We start from the raw sequence: 22,332 nt of genomic DNA on the forward strand, positions 1-22,332 counted from the left end.
ACACAATATAACAATATAATTTGGCCAGTATCACTCCCCAGCACTTCCCTAATCTTTTTTTTTTTTTTTTTTTTTTGAACCAAAGATGGAACCCAGGGGATTTTGAGACAGGGTCTTGCTAAGTTGCTTAGGGCCTTGCTAAGTTGCTGAGGCTGGCTTTGAATTTGCAATCCTCTGGAGTCAGCCTCCTGAGCCTCGGGGTTTTCAGGTGTTCGCCATAATGCCTGGCATTCCCCAACCCTTTTATTTTGAAAAAATTCAGAATAAAGTTAAAGGAGTAGTACAATTAGCACCCTTATTCAGATCACCAATCATTAACATTTTGCTACATTTGCTAAATCCCTCTTGCTCCTTCTTTTAATATACAGCCTCCAATTTTTTTGAACTATGTCAGTTATAGGCATAATGATATTTCAACCCTGAATATTTCCATATGTATCTTGTAAGAACAAGGAATCTCTCCTATATGACCATAATATTAGTATTATCATATCCAAGAAATATAACATTGATACATTACTTGATATATATTTTGTGTTCAAAATCCTGTAACACAATAGTAACATCTGTAACATCTTAAATGTCTTTTTCTTTCTGATATGAGATCCAAGTGAGGATCTTGCACTACTATTAGCTGTATGTCCCTTTAGTTGCCTTTAATTCTGAGCAGTTCTCTGAACTTTTTTTTGGTCTGTCTCTCCAATATTTCTGGAGTCAAATCAGTTTGTAGAATATCTCACTTTCTGGATACACCTGATTTCTTCACCTCATGATTTTTTTTGATTCAGGTTAAATATTTGTGGTAGAGTGCTACATGGGTGATGTCATTTTTAAGCATGGAAGAGGCACAAATAATGTCACATTGTCTCATTTGGGGGATGATAAGTTTATCCACTTTGTTAAGGTAGAATCCATCATAGATTTTTGTCAGTGACAAAATATTTGAGATAATCAATTTATAAGAAGGAAAGGTTTATTTTGGCTCAGGTTTCAGAGGTTTTAGACTATGATCACTTGGCCCTGTTGCTTCGGGCCTACGGTGGCCCAGTACATAATGGTTGGAGTAAGTGGCAGGGAAGGCCTATTCACTTTATGGCAGCTGGGAAGCAAGAAATAGAGAAGGCCCAAGGTCCCAGTAGCTCAAGTGCATGCCCCAATGACCTAATTTTCTCTCTTTCACTAAAGATTCACCACTTCCCAATAGTGCCATATACTGGGGAACAAGCCTTCAACACAAGGACTTTGGGGGAACATTTAAGATCCAAACTATTATACACCAGATTTCTCTATTGAAAAAGTTCATTCATCCCTCTGTGTTTAATCAGTAGTTTATGAGATGCTACTTAGAGACTATGTGATTATCTTGATCCCCAACAAACTTGCCTCATTTTAGCGTGCACTCATAATCCCATGCTGAATCAATTATTACACTGAACATTGCAGAATGATAAATTTTCCCATCCTGGTATTCCTAGTATATTTAGCATCTGGCATTCTTTTCTAACAAAATATTTCCCTCCATTCCTCACTGCCATTTATCCTTGGGTTTCATTATGGGTTCGTGGGTTTTTAGTTTATAATCTGAACAGTTATAGTCCTTCAGCACAATTCTTTTTATTATTTAAAGTGTCCTAAATTTGGATGAGAGCCTTCTCAAGCTGGATCCTCTGCGCTTCTAACATGATTCTGCCCTTCTTGGAGTATTTCCTTGTTTTCTGGAACAACAATGTTCCAGGCTCACCTCAGATATTTACTGCCACAGACTTGATTCTTTCTCTTTGGGAGAGAGTCTGGCAAGAGGGGGACTAAGATTTGGGGAGAGGGTAGATAAAGAAGGCAAGAAGATTTAGAGAAAACTATTTTAAGGGAGTTCTTAGCCAAAGATCTGCCTTGTGAACATCTCTTAGACTCTCCAAATCTGAATTCTTCTCCTGGAAAATGAGAATGATTGTGTTTATTGTTCAGGGCAGTCGTGAAAATTAATAAATGTAGCCCTATGATAGGCACATGGTCAATATTTGTTGGCCATTATCACTAGTGACATCCTTCCAACCAGGTTAATACCTGTAATAGTAGGAGCTCCAGTTACCTGTCTTCAAATGCATTTATAATTAAACTTGCTAAAATTTATGTTCAAAGGCTTAGTTTAAATGTTGCTCTAAAATGTTCTAAGAGCAACAATACTGTTGTTAGGTGGCGTTAATTGGGTACAGTCTCTAAAAGGCTGGTGAAACAAAAACTTGAAAGGAGTTGGAAGCCGTGGTGTATACGTTTAATACCAGCAGCTGGGAAGGCCGAGGCAGGAGGATGGCGAGTTCAAAGCCAGCTTCAGCAACTTAGCGAGGCCCTAAGCAACTGAACAAGACCTTGTCTCAAAATAAAAACTAAAACAGGCTGGGATTGTGGCTCAGTTGTTCAAGGGCCTCTGGGTTCAATCCCTGTTACCAAGTAAATAAATAAATAAAGTAAAACAAACAAAAAGGCTTGAAATGGAATCACTGTATGTAAGTAATGAGAGAACGCCCCTCTATGTGTATATATGGACACTTTGCCAAACTAATTATGATCTTTTTTTTTTTTTTTTTTTTTCTAATTATGATCTTAAGAGAGAGAGAGAGAGTCTGGTAAAATGTAGCCTTGCTCAAGTCACTCACTTCCATGTTTTTCATTTTAAAAGTGAAGACGCACTTTCCCCCATGCAGTTGTGGACAGTGTAAAATTTGGAGGAAGGAGACGGGACAGCTGGTGTGGCCAGGAGGAGGCGACTCAGCCGGCACTTCCACCAGGGGCCAGTCAAGGGCGAAGGGCTTGGGGGGGGGGGTCGCGGGCTGAATCTATCAACCGGAGAGGCTTTGAACACCTTTGGATAAAAGCACTTCCAGACTTTACATACAGAAGGCTTGCTTCAGGCAGCCGAAGGACGTGGACACTGCCCCGAGGTTTCGCCAGGGCATTAATTCATCCATTCGACAAAGTCACCGAGCGCCAGGCACTGGCTGGTTTCTTGGGAGACACCAGAGGACAGGAGACTGCGCCCTGGGGTGCCTTTACTGTGCTCTCGGTCGGCGTCGCATAAACGAGTCCAGGCCGTTTGAAAAGAGCTCTGCGGATTCCAGAGTTTTCTCCAAAGTCTACTGGCCGGGTTTCCAAGCCCACAGCAACAGGGCTGGTCAAAAGGAACCGCAGCGCAGCCAACCTAAGGAGCCACCCCTGCAGAACCGAGTCAAGCCTCGGGCCGGACGACGTCCTCTCCGTGCCCCGCGCGGTGACCGCAGACCCGGAGTCCACAGGATCAGCCTTTCCTCAATTTTCCTCCCTAGAAAGTCCTTGCGGGGCGCCCGGCTTTCGCCCAGGCAGTGCAGCCCGAACGCTCACAAGGCAAAAGGGCGCTTGGGACTCTGATCCCCTGAAGGTGACACCAGTTCCTCGCAGATTCCCAGGACGCGGGGGACCCACAGCCGGCGGGCGGAGCGCCTCGGCTCAGGCCACGCCGCGGGAACGCCCCAGCCGACCGTCTGGCCTCCGGTGACTAATTCTGGTGAGGCGCGAATGCGCCCCCACGTGGCGGTGCGCCGCCAGAGCGCCGGCCCCGGAACCAAATTGTCTTACGGAACCTCAGCGCGCATTCCCAGTTCCCGCGGGAGGAGGCCGGAGGCGGACCTGCGCGCCGCGGTTCCCGTACCCGCTATGGAAGCGATGGCTGCTACCGTCCGGGGACTGCGGCTTTGGCGAGCCGCCTCAGGCGGCCGGACTGGTTGGAGTGAGTTTCCAAGGCCGTGGGGAAGGGGAGCAAAGCGTTGAGAGAGGTGTCTGCCCAGATTGGATCTGAAGGGGGTGGTAGGAGGTCGGAAGAGCTGAGGAAGGAGGAGGGTCTTCTGCCCCCCGCCCTCGCCCCAGCCTGGGAGGACAAATCTGGGGACCCGAGGGGTCCGGGAGGAGCTGGGACCCAGCCAAAGGTGGAGCCACTGGTGCTTCTGATGCCTTCAGGAAGGATCCAGCATCTGCTCTAAACGTGCGATTATCTCCCTGTACCTCTCGTGCCAAATCCCTGATTTAGGATTTGGAAGATAAATGCTGCATTTCTTGCCCTAGACTGTTGATGGTTTGGGTATGGGACTTGCAGTCTCCTGAGCCTTCTTGTCCTCCCCAGGCCCTTCCAGGTCTTGGGCAACTTGGCTCACTCTCCCGACGAGTGGTGGTGTTTTAACGCTGCGTGGTGCTTGGGTTTTGCTCTAAATTGTGAAGCGCAATTGGAATACTACAGAGGAAGTTGGTGGGAAACAGGGATCTGATGTGAAAGAACAGAGTTGAAGTAGAGGTGCAGCTCTAGGCTAGCTGCGTTTTTGTCTCCTTGAGTTTTAATTTTTAATATTAGAAAGTGGTTTAAGTTTACTTCTGGGAGCAGTTTTGGCAAATGGCTTTCAAAGTTCTGTTGCCTCTGTATTATAGGAGGTTGGTGATGCAGGAATGGAGTGGGGTCGGGTATTAGCAGTAAGTTACCCAATTTTTTAAAAAGTCTTCATGTTTCATTTCTCCTTAGGATTTATAGCAACATCACCTGCAGTTCAACTGTCACCTACCGAGCTGACAGAAATGCGGAATGACCTCTTTAATAAAGAGAAAAAGAGACAGTTATCACTGACTCCCCGAACTGAGAAGATTGAAGTTAAACATGTTGGAAAAACTGATTCCGGCACAGTTTTTGTGATGAATAAAAACATTTCAACTCCTTACAGTTGTGCCATGCGTAAGTAACAGAATCAGGATACAGTCCTGACCATTTTATATGAGCCCTGCTGAAGAACTGGTGCAGAGGAGACAACTTGTTGTAATTGCTTCCCCAGCTTCTCAGAAGTTCTCCTTTACCTGGCACCTTATTGTCTGTTCACTGTCCCTTTAGCTCTGGAGGATGCTATGTGTATTTCAAGGTTGGTGCTGTAGTACACAGTTGTCCTGTAGCTTGCTTGAGTCTGGCTGTGTTTAGGATACTAATTTTTTTTTTTTTCCTGGCAAAAGAAGTCCAGAACTGAATGCATTGTCATTGGTGGGCTTGTCTTTTTTGATTGTGGTAGGAACAGTCATCATGCATGCCTTATTGAAGGATTTTGGGATAAAGGAACTGCCATGACCTCAGATGTCCAGCTTTGTTTGCCATCTTTTCCTTTCTAAGTTCTTCAAGCCTAACATTTTTTTTTTTTATCTGCTTGCCACATGCCTCTTTGTGTGCTGTGTTTTTGTTTGCATTTATGTGTACATGTAGTAAATATATAATTGGAAGTGTGCATGGGTTGAATGTGATGGGAGTAAAAATATTTGTTTTGTTCAAATCTTTTTTTTTTTTAATATTTTTTAAGTTGTAGATGGACACAATATTTTTATTTTTATGTGGTGCTGAGGATTGAACTCAGTGTCTCACACGCGCAAGGCACATGCTCTACCCCTGAGCCACAACCCTAGTCCCTTGTTTAAATCTTAACAGAGATAATTGGGTCCCATGTATGGTTTGGTGTGGAAATAAAGGGAAAAAGCCTCTAAGTGTTCTTTTGATGAATCAAAACGTTTCGATAGAGTTTTGATAGAAATTATATTTTCTTTTTGGTATCAGGGATTGAACCCAGGTATGCCTAACCACTGAGCCACATGCCCAGATCTTTTTAATATTATATTTAGAGATGGTGTCTTGCTGAATTGCTTAGATCCTCACTAAGTTGCTGGGGCTGGCTTTGAACTGACGATCCTCCTGCCTCAGCCTCCCCAATTGCTGGGATTACAGGCGTGCACCATCATGCCCAGAAAATGCTAGTATTTAAATTTAGCTCCCCAAATAGATATACACGGGTATGACCAGCTGCATTGTTTAAACTTTTGGAAAACTCAGCAATGATTCCATTTAAGTAATTAATTTTAGCTTTCCCCCAAATCTCCCCCATACACTTGAATTAGTACTTATGCTAATTATTATCATAAATAATACTATGTTAAGTATTTCTTGGACCTCTGTTGTATCTATCATGGGTATTAGGAGAATAATGCCCTTATGGACTTTTTTATGTATCCTGTGTAGAGATGAAGTCTCTGAGCCACCCTCAACATGACCTCTAAAACTTGTCATTCAATAAACATTTATTTAGCAACTGCTATATTCTAGGACTAGTGCTGAGTATGTTGATGAATGATAGACATGATCTTGCTTTTATGGAACTTAATATAGTGACTAATAATTTGGACCTTATAGTTTGACCATTTTTGTGAGTATCTATATTCTTAAAACATTCGATCAGTTGTATTCTAGGGTCAAAGAGTAAGCCTGAGCTCACTGGTTCATATGTGAATTTGTATTCATAATTAAAAAATGGTAACCACAGTATTTAACTTAGCAGTCCATGTTATAGAAATAAAAGGTGGTTTGGGGACAAAATCTAAAAACAATCTAGAGGAGATTTATATGGGTGTATATTAACATATTTTCCCTCTTCTAAGTTGTGTGTGCATTTATCTTAAGTATATCTATGCTGTTGCTTGCTGAATATTTAAATGTAGCCCTTACAATATTTTTTTTATTAATAATTGACATGTTAATTTCAAACTAGACTTAGCTTTAATGATTTTTAAAAATGGTTTGGATGATTTCATTAATAATGAACACTATCTGAAGTGTATAGAGTACTTTTTAATCAGTTATGGATATAATATGTAATACTTATGCGAAAAAAAACCCACAGAATTTTGCTTTTCCATTTTTTTATTTCCTAATGTAGCCCTTATATGTGTAACTTTTCACTTGGATTTTGTTAGATTTAGATCATCAATCAGTTTTAAATTCCTAGATTTGAGTGAGTGGTACTGCAGGAAGTCCATTCTGGCTCTTGTGGACGGACAGCCTTGGGAAATGTATAAGCCTTTGACCAAGTCCTGTGAAATTAAATTTCTTACTTTCAAAGATCGTGATCCAAGAGAAGTAAATAAGGTATTTCTGTCTCTACGTTCCCCCCTCCCATTTTTTCCTTTTGTTAAATTTTTGTGGAATATAAAAAGTAGGAATATGCCCAATATTTATGTTATATTGTAATATATGTTACAATATGTTATACTGTATTAGTTAATGGGTATTTTACTTGTATATTAGGTATTTTAATAGTTCAAAAAGTATCTGTAGCATTTATTTTTCTGTATTTTGTATTGAGAAAAGTATATGACATGTCTTACATTCATAACCTAATTCAGCTTATGTTCATTGATAAATACTCTATGTTGCTGGTGATTCCATTCCCACTACTCCTGCTGGAATTCAGCCTTGGATCATCTTTTCAAGATGATTTCAATAAATTCTTCACTCTTTTCCATTTTGTTTTTAGTAATTAAATGTCTTCTTTCACCATCTGCTTATAGAGTTTTATTATTAAGTGTCTTGACTAAGGGTCATATCATTTACCCCTAAAGAAATGCCTACCTGATATTTTGCAAATAACTTTCCAGGTCCTGTGTAATCTGCCCCCAGCCTACCTTTCCAGCTTCATCTCTCACTGCATCTTTTCACTTTATCTTTGCTCTGGCCAAGTAGAGTACTTGGTCATTAATAGTTTAAGCTGTGTTGTCCTCCTTCCTTTTGTTGATGATCTTTCTTCAATGCTGAGCATTTTCTTTTCCCTATTAAGATTCTGTTTATGTTTTATGGTTGCATTAAAATGCCATCTGCCCTGTGGACTCTGCTAGGGTTTTACTTGTCAAAATTCTTTAGAATCTGGCAACATTTGGCTATTGTTTCTGAAACCAGGATTTTAATTTTGTCTTACAAATTGATGAAGGCATTAGATTCTTGACCTTGTGAAGATAGGGACTGTTTTCTTATTGGATCTAGTCCTTGACTGCATATAGTAGGTGTTCATAAATATTTGTTTAAACATTTAAACAAGAAAGTGATAGAAATGATAATAGTAATAGCATTGAGTATTATGTGTTAGGTAGGCACTGTTCTAGGTGATTTACAGGTATTAACTTATTAAATCTTATAAAAACTCTCTAGACTCAATGCTGCTCTCACCATTTTCCTGATGAATAAACTGACGAAGAGATGTTCCACAGCATGACCAAGGTTACTAGTCTAGGAAGTGGTAGAGCCAGGATTTGAACCTAGACGTTCTCACTGAAGTTCAGCTGACATTTAAATCACTGAAGTAGGATAAATGAAGTACATTTTGCAACTTGCCTTTAATGTTTGGGTTTGTTACTTATTTTTAGTGTAATGTGATTGTATAGAACATACAACGAGGGCTGGGGCTATAGCTCAGTTAGCAGAGCACTTGCCTAGCATGTGCAAGGTACTGGGTTCAAGCTTTATCACCATATACAAATAAAAAAAGGTATTCTGTCTATCTACAACTACAAAAAATTTAAGCAAAACAAAATTATTAAAAAAATACACAATAAAGCAGTCTCTGTCAACACAACCAAGTGACCTCACTCTTGTGGTCCTCAGAAGTAGAGAAGAGCTTACAGAAGTTGCGTGCTTTATAAAAGTAGTGGTGGTAAGGGGAATAAGATGGTTAGGTATGGTACAGGATGTTTGTTTCTTCTTTTACTCAGATATGGCCATTGCATGGATACTGTATCAGGCATATCCATGTATCCCAATGTCCTGGTAAAATGAAAACCCAGTTTGTGGTGAAGCTGTTCACCCTAAATATGAATAACTTGAGTGATGTATTACATGATGTTAGTTAGGTTAAAGTCCTAAATAATTGTCAAAAGTTGAGTTTTTCTCACCATGTTTATAATGGTATCACCAGTTATATATTAATATATTTACTTTACTTTAGCATAGTTTGTTAAGAATTGAACTTTATTCTGTGGTAAAAATAGTGTCAGATATTAAACCTATTGGCTGGTAACTAGTACAGCATTTGATTTTTTTTTTTTTTTTTTTTTTTTGCCACTGAGTTATGTCCCCAGCCCTGTTTATTTTTTAATTTAAGGAAGGATTTTGCTAAAGTTGCCGAGGCTAACCTCAAACTTGTGATCTTCTTGCCTCAGCCTCCTGAGTTTGTCTGATATCCTACACAGAAACATTGCTAACAACTTGAAATTGGTGCATTATTTTCTGCTGGGTTTTCCTAGGTAGAGCTAATGTCATGGTTTGATGGTAACTATTGCTACATTATGAGAGTGGAGGGATTGGAGAAATATTTCCTAAGTTAAAAAGTGACTTAAATTTTAATATTGTAGAAACTTCAGTGACTCTGAATATATATTATGTTTGTGTGTATTTTTCTTTTTCTAGGCTTATTGGCGTTCTTGTGCCATGATGATGGGCTGTGTAATAGAGAGGGCATTCAAAGATGAGTATGTGGTCAGTTTGGTCAGAGCTCCAGAAGTTCCTGGTAATGTATACATATAAATATACTTATATGTTTTTTGTAATCTTTGAAAATTTTGTACCTATTTTTGATTATGTACAGATAATTCTAATTTTATGTAAGTTACCATCATATACACGTTTCAGTTCTTGTAGGTAGCAAAATCTATCCTGTTACAAAATATGAAGTAATCATTGGAGATCAGTACTTAACATAAGAAAATTAGAGGAAGATGTTTCTCTTGAATAGGAATTTCATGAAATTATACTGTCTAGATATTTTACCATTTTAAGCCTTTATGTCTAAATTAAATTCTGGAGGAGGAGGAAATAGGAGTATTCAGTAGACTGCTGAAAAGAGCTGTGCTACCATTTCATCAGAAATGACCGTGACTTTGGAGAGGGACACCATTTTGATGAGGTGTAAGGGTACATATACTGTAATTTTGTTAAAGCTCGGATTTCTCATCATTATGTATAGTGGGATTGTGATATGTGTGTATTTTTAAAAAACATACACACCAAAAATATTTGAAAGAAGCTCAAGAAATAATTCTAAGAACAACAATAACAAAAAACAAAAAATTGAAGATTATGTGGGAAATGTTGTAAAAGAAACTTGACATTTAATTATTCTGAGGATATAAATATTTTGTTCTTTTAGAATTTTTATATCTAGTATCTTTTTGAGATCCCTGTAGTGATAGTATTTGTGAGGAAAACTTGAATGTCTAAAAAATGTTGATGATTGGGGTTAACACAAGATCAGTTTATATTGAGGTTGGGAAACTTTAATAGAATTCTGATAAACAGCTGGAATAATGGCAAAAGGTTTTATAATTTATAGATTTAGAAGAGATTGCTAATTTTCATTGTATGTTCTATATATTCAGTTGTTGCAAATTATTAACATTCTGCCCTAACAGATTTGACTTTGCTTTTTATTTTGGTTGGATTTATAGTAATTGCTGGTGCATTCTGCTATGATGTAGTTTTGGATAAGAGACTAGATGAGTGGATGCCAACAAAAGTAAGTCTACTTTTTGAAGTCTTTATTTTAGAGTCCAGACCTTTTTCTGTTAAAATGATTCCTGTTATAATTGTTGAATGGTACTGCATATTGAAGACACTTCAGAAGTCAGTCCATTAATCAATCATTGCTTTTTTCAGTGCATTTCAGATAGAGATGTGGATGAGGGTATTTCTCAGCAGCATAGTCAGGTGTCTTGAAGCTTTATGTCCTCCTTGATTTTTTTTTTTTTTTCTTGAAGTACCTACCAAGGCTAAGTTACTTCTTTTCAACTCCTGCCCATATTATTTAGTATTGAGAAGAGAAAAACAGGAAGGAAGAATAGGAGAAAGGGAGACGGAAGAGAGGGTGTAGGTAGAAATTGTAAAGTTTCTTAGTGATCTCTGGGCTCTTGTTAGGGTAGCTTCTTCCTTTACATATGTGTCCAAATGTAAGAATAAATTCTCACTTTAACATAAAAACTCATGATACTTGTTGCCTCTCTTTTTATATAGTGTTCTGTAGATGACTTAAATAAGTAGGGGCAAGATAGACTGAAGAAATGGTTATATTAAACCATGACTATAGATTTTTTATGGTATGAGTTATCTCTGTAAGAATGAATCATTTCATGGAAAACAACTGATAGAAAATTTCTTATGGAGGGACTGGGGTTGTGGCTCAGTGGTGGAGTGCTCGCCTAGCATGCACGAGGCACTGGGTTCAATCCTTAGCACCACATAAATGTAAAATAAAGATATTGTGTCCACCTAAAACTTAAGAATAAATACAAAAAAAAAAAGTTTTTTATGGAAAGAATTTTATTATAAGAATTATTCATGTAATCATGCTTGATCTTCTCTGTATTAGTAATGATGTATAAAATGTATGAAAGCTCAATTATAAATTTTTATTAAAAATCTCATTTTAATCTATATTAATCATTTTAATTATATAAAATTGCTAATTTTATTAAATGGAAACTTATAATTTTGAACATATACAGTATTTTATACAGGGTCAGTGATGACACTGCATTTCTAGTGGAACTTTTTGAGTTATGAAAACAATAATATTTTTCCGATGCATTTAATAAGCTTAATTTATTTATGAGTGTAAACACATTTTTTATGTCTTACTGTTTATTAGCATTTCTACTTATTATGGCTTTAATAAACATAAGGCTATATAATTTGGATAAATTGTTTATTAAAGTTTCTTTGTAGGTTCATCTTTAATAGATATTATTAATGCAGATTAATATCTTAATTATAGGTAAATTACAAGTTTTATAGTTTATGAGTTGGGGAGGATGTGTGTGGTCTAAATATTCAATTATTGCAAGTTAATAACATTCTCTTCTAACAAATTTGCTTTTGCTTTTTCTTTCATTTGGATTCATAGTACTAAACGTGTAGGCTCATCTGGGTTATGGAGAAATGCTTTTAGGTAAATTGTTACTAAAGTTAATTCTTTATTTTTAAGGAGAACTTACGTTCTTTCACAAAAGATGCTCATGCTTTAATTTATAAAGATCTTCCATTTGAAACTCTGGACGTTGATGCAAAAGTGGCATTAGAAATGTTTCAACACAACAAGTAAGTGTTAATATTGGTTTCATTTAAAGCAAGGTCAACCTCCAAAATTATATGTAATGATGAAAACTCTATTTGATGTACGTGACATAATTTTATTCACTATTGTAAGATCTCTTTTTCTGCCCCAGCCTTTTGTCTTTTGTTCATCTGATTGCTTGTTGAACTGAGAAAAATGTTCCTCAGCCCCTTTAATGTTTTTCTCACTTTGTTTTACTTTTCTGTTTTTTTTTAGGCCATCTTTGTCTTAACAGTAAAATGTTTGCCTTTTTTCTTTCCAGTTTAAAGTGATAACAGATGTTAAGAAACTATATTATTTTGTACACTTGGTCTTTCACTTACGTCCTTCCATTCTGAGTGAAAAAGGATAAAATTAAACATTTAAGCAGTGGAAGGCACTAACAGCTGAAGTAAAATGTTTACACTCAGGTCTTAGTCATCTGTATGTGAATTATCCATTTGGTGGATTTTCTTTGTCAACATTTTTGATTCTGCTAGGCTTCTCAATTTTTATTTCCTACTCAGAAAACTTCTTGTTCACCTTCTCCTAGGTGTAAGAACATAAAACTAAATTTTAATATTTAGAACTAGTTAGAAAGGGAAATCTGTGCCACAAAATAAATAACGGGATATAGTCTGAAGCCAAAATATATACATGCAGATTGTTAAAATTTATGGATAAGAATTTCTTTAGGTCTACAGAAACTGAATCACAAATTCTCACAGGGATAATTTATCATAAATATGTATATTTGCCCCAGTTTTGGAGATTGAACTCAGAGGCTGGCACATGCTAGTCACATGTTCTACTGCTGAGCCACATCCTCAGGCCCCAAAATGTATTCCTGACTTGGTTTACAAATCTCCTCAGCTTATACTTTTTTTTTTTTTTTTTTTTTTTACGGAAAACCTAGTTGTGGCTATGGGGCCACTTTTTCTTTCTTTTTTTAAATTCTAATTTGTTATATATGTATGATATCAGAATGCATTACAATTCATATTACACATATACAGCACATTTTTTTCATATCTCTGGTTGTATATAAAGTATATTCACACCATTCATGTCTTCATACATGTACTTAGAGTAGTGATATCCATCTCATTCCACCATCTTTTTTATCCCCATACCCAGTCCCTTCCCTTTCCACAGCTTTGCCCTATCTAGAGTTCATCTAATCCTCCCGTGTTCACCCTCTCAACCCCACTATGAATCAGCCTCCTTATATCAGAGAAAACATTCAACATTTGGTTTTCTGGGATTGGCTAACTTCGTGTAGTATCATATTCTCCAACTCCATCCATTTACCTGCAAATGCCATGATTTCATTCTCTTTTATTGCTGAGTAATATTCCATTGTGTATATTTGCCACATTTTCCTTATCCATTTATCTACTGAGGGTCATCTAGGTTGGTTCCACATATAATTTGAATAAATTGTTTATTAAAATTTCTTTGTAGGTTCATCTTTAATAAATATTATTAATGTAGATTAATATCTTAATTATAGGTAAATTACAAGTTTTATAGTTTGTGAGTTGGGGAGGATGTGTGTGGTCTAAATACTCAGTTGTTGCAAGTTAACAACATTCTCCCCTAACAAATTTGTTTTTGCTTTTTCTTTCATTTGGATTCATAGTACTAAGCATATAGGCTCATCTGGGTTATGGAGAAAAACTTTTAGGTAAATTGTTACTAAAGTTAATTCTTTATTTTTAAGGAGAACTTGGCATTTTAGCTTGGCATTTCTCTAAGCAAAATACCTCATAGTCTTACATAAGACAGTAATTGATATGCTAAAAAGCATGTGCTGTGTTCAGCTGAGTTTAGAGAAGAATTGCAAACAAAATAAAACTTACTCATTGCACTCTAGGGTCTTCTGAAGCATTTTTATTTTATGTTGGAACCAGTGTACTTATAAAACCAGTGGTAATATACTATTTAGAGTAGATAGTACTGAGATTATAGCATTGATTCTGTAAGAAAATCTTGGATTATCAGAACTCATTGAGCCACATTCTGACAAAAGACTAGGCATATGCTGTCCAATAGAAATATAATATGAGCTCTATATGTAATGGTGATATTGTGGTAGCTACATTTTAAGTAAGGTAAAAGAAAAGGTATACTTTTGATAATAAATTTATTTTAACCAATATGTCTAAAATATTATTTCAACTTATGATCAATATTAAACACTAGTAATAATATTTTATATTCTTTTCATACTAAATCTGTAGGATCTGTAGGATCTGTTGTGTATTTTACATTTAAGGCATATTTTAATTAGGATTAAGTGTCCCATAGCTATGCTGCTAGACAGTATACTTTATTGACTTCTCTTTTGTGTATGGTTGAGATTTCCCTGTCCCCCTCACCTAAGTTCTTAGACCCTGGGAACTTAGATTAGTGAGTGGCAGAAGAAAGGGGATGGTTTGGGGATGAGTTTGAGAGGAAAGAAGAGCATTGTACTATGGTAGGTGAATTAAAGATTGGGCCTTTCTGCTTCAGAGTGAAAGGTGGGAACCTTTAGTAACTTTGGCTCACAGGGGACAAGAGCATCTCTTGGAGATGGGTCAGGAGGACAAGTATTCAAGGGAATCAGTGCCCTCTAATTCATGAGGAGCTTTGGCTGAAGGGGGATGGCAGTCACTGGATATTTTTGCATAAATTAGTGCTTCCCAACTATGCCACTTCATCATGCCTGTACATAGGTACTCATGTGTATATGCACATTTAATGTGGGATAAAAAGAGCTCTTAATAATAAGTAGTAATGTTATGATTTGAACCTGGACTATGCAGTTCTGTGTGTGCTTTCATGATGCTGACAGAATTTGGTAGATCTGAGAGACACTTAGGCAGTAGAATTGACAGGACTTGGTTGTGAATTTTATGTAGGTATGGTGTGAGAAGGAGGAATCAAGGAAAGCTCACAGGTTTTTCACTTGGACATATGGGTGGCTTGTAGTGTTAATACTAAGATAAGAAGAATAAGTTTGGGTGAAAAAAGAGGGATATGATTTGTTGACTTTGGAAATTTGAGGACTTAAGAGTGTTTGTGATGCATCCTGGTGGCTGTCTAGAAGGGTCTTAGATATACAGCTTGGGGAAGTGGATTAAAGTATAACTGGAAGATAAAATTGCATAAGTGATAGCTAAACCTTGTAAATCAAGGAGCTAGCCTAGTAAATCAAGGAGGATGGTTAGAGGGAAAAGAGGGTCTAGGATACAATCCTTACAAGGTAGGGAAAGACTGGCAGAGAGATAAAATAGCAAGAAGGAGGGAAGATCACTGAGGCACTTGGAAAGAAATCTGTGAGAAGTGGAGGTGAGCAGTGGTGTTAAGAAGATGAGGACTGAAAAGTGTCCATTAGTTTCGTACTAAGCCAGGTACCTGTGACTTTGGTGAGGGGAGTTTGGTGGAGTTGGTGGGACCAGTCCCAGATTAAAGGTATGTATAGAACAAGAGGCTCTAAGTGAAAACCATGGTGGAAGGGGAAGAGATATGGACTTGTCTTTAAACACTTTTTTGTATACTTAGAATTAATGTTTTTTTCTGTGCTGCTTTTCAGGTACAAAATAGATTTTATAGAAGAGAAGGCATCTCAGAACCCTGAAAGAATTGTAAAGCTACATAGGTAAGTAAAAGTCCGAATTGGCTGCTTTGCTACTTTAGAGTAAAGCTTAGCTTTCTTGTTACCTGAATAAAGTGTATGACAGAAATAGTGAATTTGTATCAGGTTTTGCTTATGTTGACTTTTTTTTTTTTTTTTTTTTTTTTGTACTGAGGATTGAACCTGGGGATGCTTAATCACTGAGCCACATCTCCAGCCCTTTTTATATTTTATTTAGAGATAGGGTCTTCTAAATTGCTTAGGATCTTCCTAAGTCGCTGAGGCTGGCTTTGAACCTGCAATCCTCCTGCCTCAGCCTCCTGAGTTGCTTGAATCAGGAGTGTGCCACTGCACCTGTCTCCTATATTGAGTTTTTTGCATGAGGAACAATTCCCAGAGCAATGCATTATGCAAAAATGACTTCGTGACTTGGTTTTGTTTTCTCAGCCCCATGTTTTCTTGACTTGGATGGAATATATTTTCTTCTAGAAACTGCTCTTTGTGGAAACAACCTGTCTTACATACTGAATTCTAAACACTGTTGCAATAGGTTATTATAAGGTTGTAGGCTGTCAGATTTGGACTGATGGTTCAGTTGGAAGCACTTGTTAACATGACATGTTCCATGACTCTTAAAGATCTTTAAATTTAGATGAATGCTAATTAAGAGAAGGTTTCACTTGATTTAATTCTCAGAGTTTAGTCTCTGAGCTGGCATGTAATAGCAAGTAGAATGAGTGGATTCTTTTTCAACTATTGTAAATGATTTGGTGTTGAGTTTTGCTTTTTTACTTTTCAAATCAAATCAGAATTGGTGATTTCATTGATGTGAGCGAGGGCCCTCTTATTCCAAGAACAAGTATTTGCTTCCAGTATGAAGTGTCAGCAGTTCACAATCTTCAACCCACTGAGCCAAGTCTTGTAAGAAGATTCCAGGGTCTGTCTTTACCCGTTCATTTAAGAGTAAGTAAAACTTAAATTTTCAGGTGTTCCATTTTGGGAATAGGTTGATTCTAGACTTGGTTTTTATACCACTTTGAAGGACATGAATTTTAATTTTCCTGAAGTGTTATACCATTAATATTTTGTAAACTCAAGTTTATGATTAAAAACAAATTTGCCCAGGTTGTAAAAATAAATTCACAAAAGGAATAATTATTGAAAAAATTAAAACAAATTGAGGTAGTATTTTTAATTTTTTAAATTAGCAGGAAGTGAGTGCATGTTCGGATGTGCATGTTGGAACACCTTTGGCTTTACATTGAGATGTTCTTCCCCTAAATTTTAATGATCTATTTATGACCCAAGTTCCCCTACCCCTTGCTAATCCTCCTTTTTAAAAAATATTATTTTTGAGATAATTGCAGCTATTAGAAGGAATGCAGAAAAGTCTTAGGTACCTTTACCTAGTTTCTTCAATGGTAACATCTTTCAGAACTAAAATACAGTATCACAACCAGGGGCATGGATATTGATATAGTAAAAATCAGCTGGGCATATCCGTGTGGGTCTATATTTTGATTCTTGGTTCTGTTTCATTGATCACACATTTCCATCTCAGCCAATACCACACAGTCTTGATTACCATCGCCATAAATAAATATGAAATCAGATAGAATAATTTCTCCCATGTTGTTAGTCTTTATGAAATTGTTTTAACTATTCTAGTTCTTTTCCCTTTGGTTAAATTTTAGTACAATTTTTTTTCCTTTTTTTTTTTTTTTCTTTTTGTACCGGGATTAAACTCAGGGACCCTTAACCACTTAGCCACATCCCCAGCCCTATTTTGTATTTTATTTAGATACAGGGTCTCACTGAGTTGCTTAGCACCTCGCTTTTTCTAAGGCTTTGAACTCGAGATCCTCCTGCCTCAGCCTCCTGAGCTGCTGTGATTATAGCCATGTGCCATTTTGCACAGCTTAGTATACTTCTTTCTGTGTTGACAAAAATCTTGTTGCGATTCTAGTAGGAATTTCACTTTACCTTTACAGCAGTTTGGGGAGAAGTGTCATCTTTAATATGTTGTTTTCCAATCTTTTAACCTAGTATGTCTTTTCATTTATCTAAATGAAATATACATGCTTTACATGTTTTATTTTTTTCCTGTATACATGCTTCCTTTCCTAGCCTTTCCCATTTCAAGAAATAGTTCCATCATTTGCCTAGCTGTTTCAAGAAATGTTTGAGTTTCTCTTTCCCTCATTGTTATGGGTCCATTTCATCCATTGGCAAATCCTTTCAATTCTTGACTTTAAAACATGGATTCTGAGTTATCCACTGTGAACATCATATCTCTTACTGCCTCTCTAACCCAATGCCCTCTTTCTCTTCATTCCCTTTTCTTGTTTTCACTCTTGCCTTCCATAGTGCACCTCTGCTTGGTAGTCAGAATGATCTTTTTAATATACGAATTGATTATGTAATTCCTCTGGTCCAAACTTTACAATGATTTCTCTTGGTCGAATCCCAACCTTTTCCCTGTTTCACAAAGTCCTGCATTATCTGGCTCTTGCCTTTCTTGCTGACTTCATCTCATACCATTCTCTCTCTCACCAACTATATCCCAAGGTCTTGCACCAGCTGTTCATTCTGCCTGAGTAAGATATCATTTTCCCTTCTGCTCTTTCTCCAAAAGGGTTTGCATGTAGATATTTAGTAATTTTACTTTTATTATAGTTTTTTCTGAGCTCATTTTTTGTGACATAGCCACTGGCCCCCTATATGGCCCAAGTATCACCTTCAGTTGACTTAATAAGATTGATGGGCTTATATGCACTTTGCAATTTTCAGTAATACATTCTGATAATTCTCCATTACATGAGATGTTAAGGATTAATAAAATTGGTTCTATAATTTTACTGTTGTATTCATTAGGTTTTGGGTTTTTTAATTTTTTTTAGTGCAATTTGCTAAATACTCTGGGTCTGCCCTTTCAGTGTGAAGATTTCACAAGTGGTTCCTATTAAGCTTCTTGTGATTGCTTAGGATTTAAAGAATGGCCTCTAACATGTTGAAATTGGCTGTTTAGGGAAAGAACTGCAATCTTTGGGAAGGTAGGACACAGTTTTACTTCCCATTAGAAAAAATGTTTTCTATGATGGAAATGATGAAGGACAAGAGAAGAATGGCATATTCAGTGCTTAAGTCTTTTTTTCTTCAATTCTAAACAAAGCAGGTATTTTTTATAGTACCTTTATTTCCTCACAGATTCACTTTCATAACCACTTAGTAAAATTAGTACCACCTAGCTTTTTATTTATATGTTTGTTTTAAAAGCCACATAAAGACTCAGTCCCTTTTATTTCAACTTTCCTGCTTTATTTAATTCACAGCAAATAATTTCTTTTCAGGCACATTTTACAATATGGGATAAGCTATTGGAAAGATCTCGGAAAATGGTAAGTGTTTTCTTTCTATGAAGAAGTTTTTGTTAAGCAACAAAAGCCAAAGGGGATAAGTTGTCTCAGTAGCCAAATTAGTATTGGGATTGTTTACCCCAGTAGTATTTTGGAAAGAATAAAGCTGTAATTTGGTAATCCTCTTTTGATTTTGTTAATAACTTGGAAATAATACTGTGGAACTTGAAGAAAAATGAAAATATTACTGTATAATAGTAGTAGTTCTTAAAAGTTGTATTAGTGTTAATTAGATGGCATGATAATTTTTTAAAACTTAATGAATACTTAAAAGATAAATTTGTCAGCTATATCTTAAAGCTGCTTTGACTGTTGACATTGAATGTGTAAATGTCCTGAAAACCTGGATTTGAATATTTTGTGTGCCTGTAGTTTATCCAGTCATTAGCATTTAGGTTCCACAACTAGGAGTGATTACATTTCTTGACCACCACTATCCCTATTCACTATTTCATAGGCTACACTCTTCTCTTTTACTTGTGTGGCCTCATGAGCCCTTCCTACTTACCTTAATTTCCCCTTACTCTGCGAGCACTCCAGTAAAGCTCACAAGCATACTCAGCAGCACACATCAAACTTATTTTTAAGTTTGCTTATTTTTTAATGACATCTCTGTCTGTACTCCCATTTCCCAGTTGCCTACTCATTCTTCCATCCTTGCCTGAGTCTTACCTTCTCCAAGAAACATTCTTAGAGTAATCTCTTAATAAAATAATTATTCATTAGTTTGATTTCTTGCTTGCTTGTTTACCTTCTTATATTGTTTTCTTTGCCTGTACTTCTGTGCAGCCTGTCTACACATTCAGGGTTTGCTGTGTTTGTGTAAGACCAAATTTGAATATTAGCACATGGATGGGGGTTATCAAAAAATATATATATTTTTTAATGGTGCTGAGGATCAAAAAGGACCTCATGCTCTAGCACTGAGGTATATTCCCAGCCCAACCTAAGAAATATTCATTGAGTAGCCCAGTATTTATTAGTGAATTTATAATTAGAATTTATTATTTAGTGACCTTACCATAATATTCTTGTGTAAAAGTTGAGTAATTTTCTTTTTCTCATGAGAAAAAAGTATATTTAAATTGGTGTTAATTTTGTGTTTTTGGTTGGTCACAATAATTTTAGATTAAGAACTAGAGAAAAAATGAATATCTAAGAAAAAGTTTGTGAAAGTTAAGAAGCAATAACAACTGAACACTTTCAAAGAATGGAAAATGCAGAAAAATAGTAGGGGCAGTCATTTACCTACATTATTTGGTAAAGTTAGTCAATAGATGATTTTGAAACATTTATTTCGATTTAATTCACACTCTATTTTGCTTGTCTGGAGGGAGTAAGTTAAATTCCTTGGTTCATCTGACACAGACTTATTGGTTTTTACTGAGGCCAGGTTCAGAAATGAGCAGAACACATCTGCTGCCTTAAGAAAGTTACTTTAGTGAGATGACCACACTTAAAAGTAGTATACATTTGAGCTTTTGGCCCAGAGAAGGACCCAAACTGATCTTTGGTTAAGGAAGGTTCCTAGGAATTGGTATCTCTTAAACTGTTTTAAAGGATCATGAAAGTAGGCCAGGCAGATAATTTGCTGTGAGATGGGTTGAGGCTTATCTCAGAGGAAGCCACTTGCCTAGAAGCATGGAGGAATGGAGAATGAAGATGAATTTGAATATACAGGTCATAGGTAACTGGGTGGATAAGTAAGTCCAAAGAAATTTGTTGGACATAGAACTTGAGGGATTTGTTTTCCTGGTGTGGAACTTGCATTCCTGATTTCCCCCTAACCTATCGCTGAAGATGATATATGAGTAACTGGATTGTTACTCATATATTTTGAATAGGGAAGTGACCTACTGATGAGCTATTTCAATTTTCTTTCCTCCCCCTCCTCCTCCTCCTCCTCCTCCTCCTTCTCCTTGGGATGCTTTATCCCCAAGTTACATTCCCAGCCCTTTTTAAACAATTTTTTTTTTTTTTTTTTTTTTTTTTTTTTGAGACAGGATTTTATAAAGTTGCTGAGGATGGCCTGGAATTTGTGATACTCCTGCCTCGGCCTCCTGATTACAAGTGTAATTTTAGGTGGGATTATAAGTGTACGTCGCCCCACACCAGCTTAGCGATTCCAGTTTAAAAGCTCATTCTGGGGGCAGCGTGGAAGATAGCTATAACTCTTTAACCAAGAGTTCTCTTAGGGGATAGAAAAGGTTGAGGTTCTAAAGTTCAGTCGTAGTAGTGAGAATGACCATGAAAGTGTCTTGGGTCAGATGAATAGGATTGTGGATGGAATCTGCAGGTAAGAGGGGAGCTGGTTTAGGGAGCTGAGTAGAGCCTATCGCCGAGATAGATAATATAGGAATTGGGGTGTTGAGGAATTCAGACTAGGCCCTGTTTGTTTTTGAGTTTGATTGACAGAATAGAAATATGGACATAGAGACATCTAGTTGCACAAAACCTCCAATATTTTATTCTTAAGGGAATTATACCTCACAATAAAATAAATTGGTTTAGAGCACCTCATGTAGCACTTTTGGTATTTTTTGCTTTTACAAATGTTTTTGTTTTATAGATGAAAAATAAAAGGACAAATTTGAGAAGCCTAGATATAGCATGCCTCAGAACTTGGTTTTGAATGGATTGTATTTATAGATTATATTGATAACTTGGTCTTCAAATGTTTCTTCTCTCTTTGACTTTTTTTTTTTTTGTGTGTGCGTGTGTGTGCTGTACTGGGGTTCAGGCATGCCAGGCAAGCACTCTACCATTGAGCTACACATCCTCAGCCCCCTGTTTAACTTTTTATGATAATTACTATTGAAGGAAAAAGTCAAAGTACTATTATGAAAGAAGGAGCTTGAATGATTTAAACTGGTGGGTGAAGGGTAAAATTGAAAGTCTTTATTAGAGAAGTAAAGCTATTCATGTTTTTTACAGGTAACTGAAGATCAAACTAAACCAACAGAGGAAAATGTGTCTACCTAATAACTTCTAAAATTAAATATGTATAATAAAATAAAGGTTTGTAATAAATGTTTTTATGTGCTTGGAGAGATAACTGTTTTTCTCCCTAAGATTGATATCCATCTTTACCTTATCCTTTCTGTAAAGGGTAAACCAATTTATATTGCTCCCAATAAAAATGTCACACAGAAACAATCTCCTCCTTTTCTACTCCTTGGATGCTATACTTTAGCATATTTTTTTCTTACATTTATAAACATACATGTACACATACACGTGTAATTTTTTTAAAAAAACAAATAGGATTATATTGTTTGCAGTTTTAACTGTTTTAAACAGTGGTGCAGTGAATATTCTTGTGCAAAATGGAAGGTGTTTGTAA

The 22,332-nt window shown here is 36.6% G+C and overlaps 1 protein-coding gene across 1 annotated transcript; it reads left to right on the plus strand.

The window, feature by feature from the left end:
* Window positions 1-2,838: 2,838 nt before the first annotated feature.
* On the plus strand, window positions 2,839-22,027 carry Mrpl39 (mitochondrial ribosomal protein L39). Its single transcript, XM_027929282.2, has 10 exons — window positions 2,839-3,760; window positions 4,541-4,747; window positions 6,828-6,967; window positions 9,278-9,377; window positions 10,315-10,382; window positions 11,847-11,959; window positions 15,532-15,597; window positions 16,383-16,536; window positions 18,924-18,971; window positions 21,924-22,027. The coding sequence occupies exons 1-10, from the start codon at window positions 3,550-3,552 to the stop codon at window positions 21,969-21,971; spliced, it is 1,155 nt and encodes a 384-aa protein (XP_027785083.2). The 5' UTR covers window positions 2,839-3,549; the 3' UTR covers window positions 21,972-22,027.
* The last annotated feature ends 305 nt before the right edge of the window (window positions 22,028-22,332 follow it).

This window comes from Marmota flaviventris, chromosome 8, assembly GCF_047511675.1.
Source record: "Marmota flaviventris isolate mMarFla1 chromosome 8, mMarFla1.hap1, whole genome shotgun sequence".
Classification (NCBI taxonomy): Eukaryota; Metazoa; Chordata; class Mammalia; order Rodentia; family Sciuridae; genus Marmota; species Marmota flaviventris.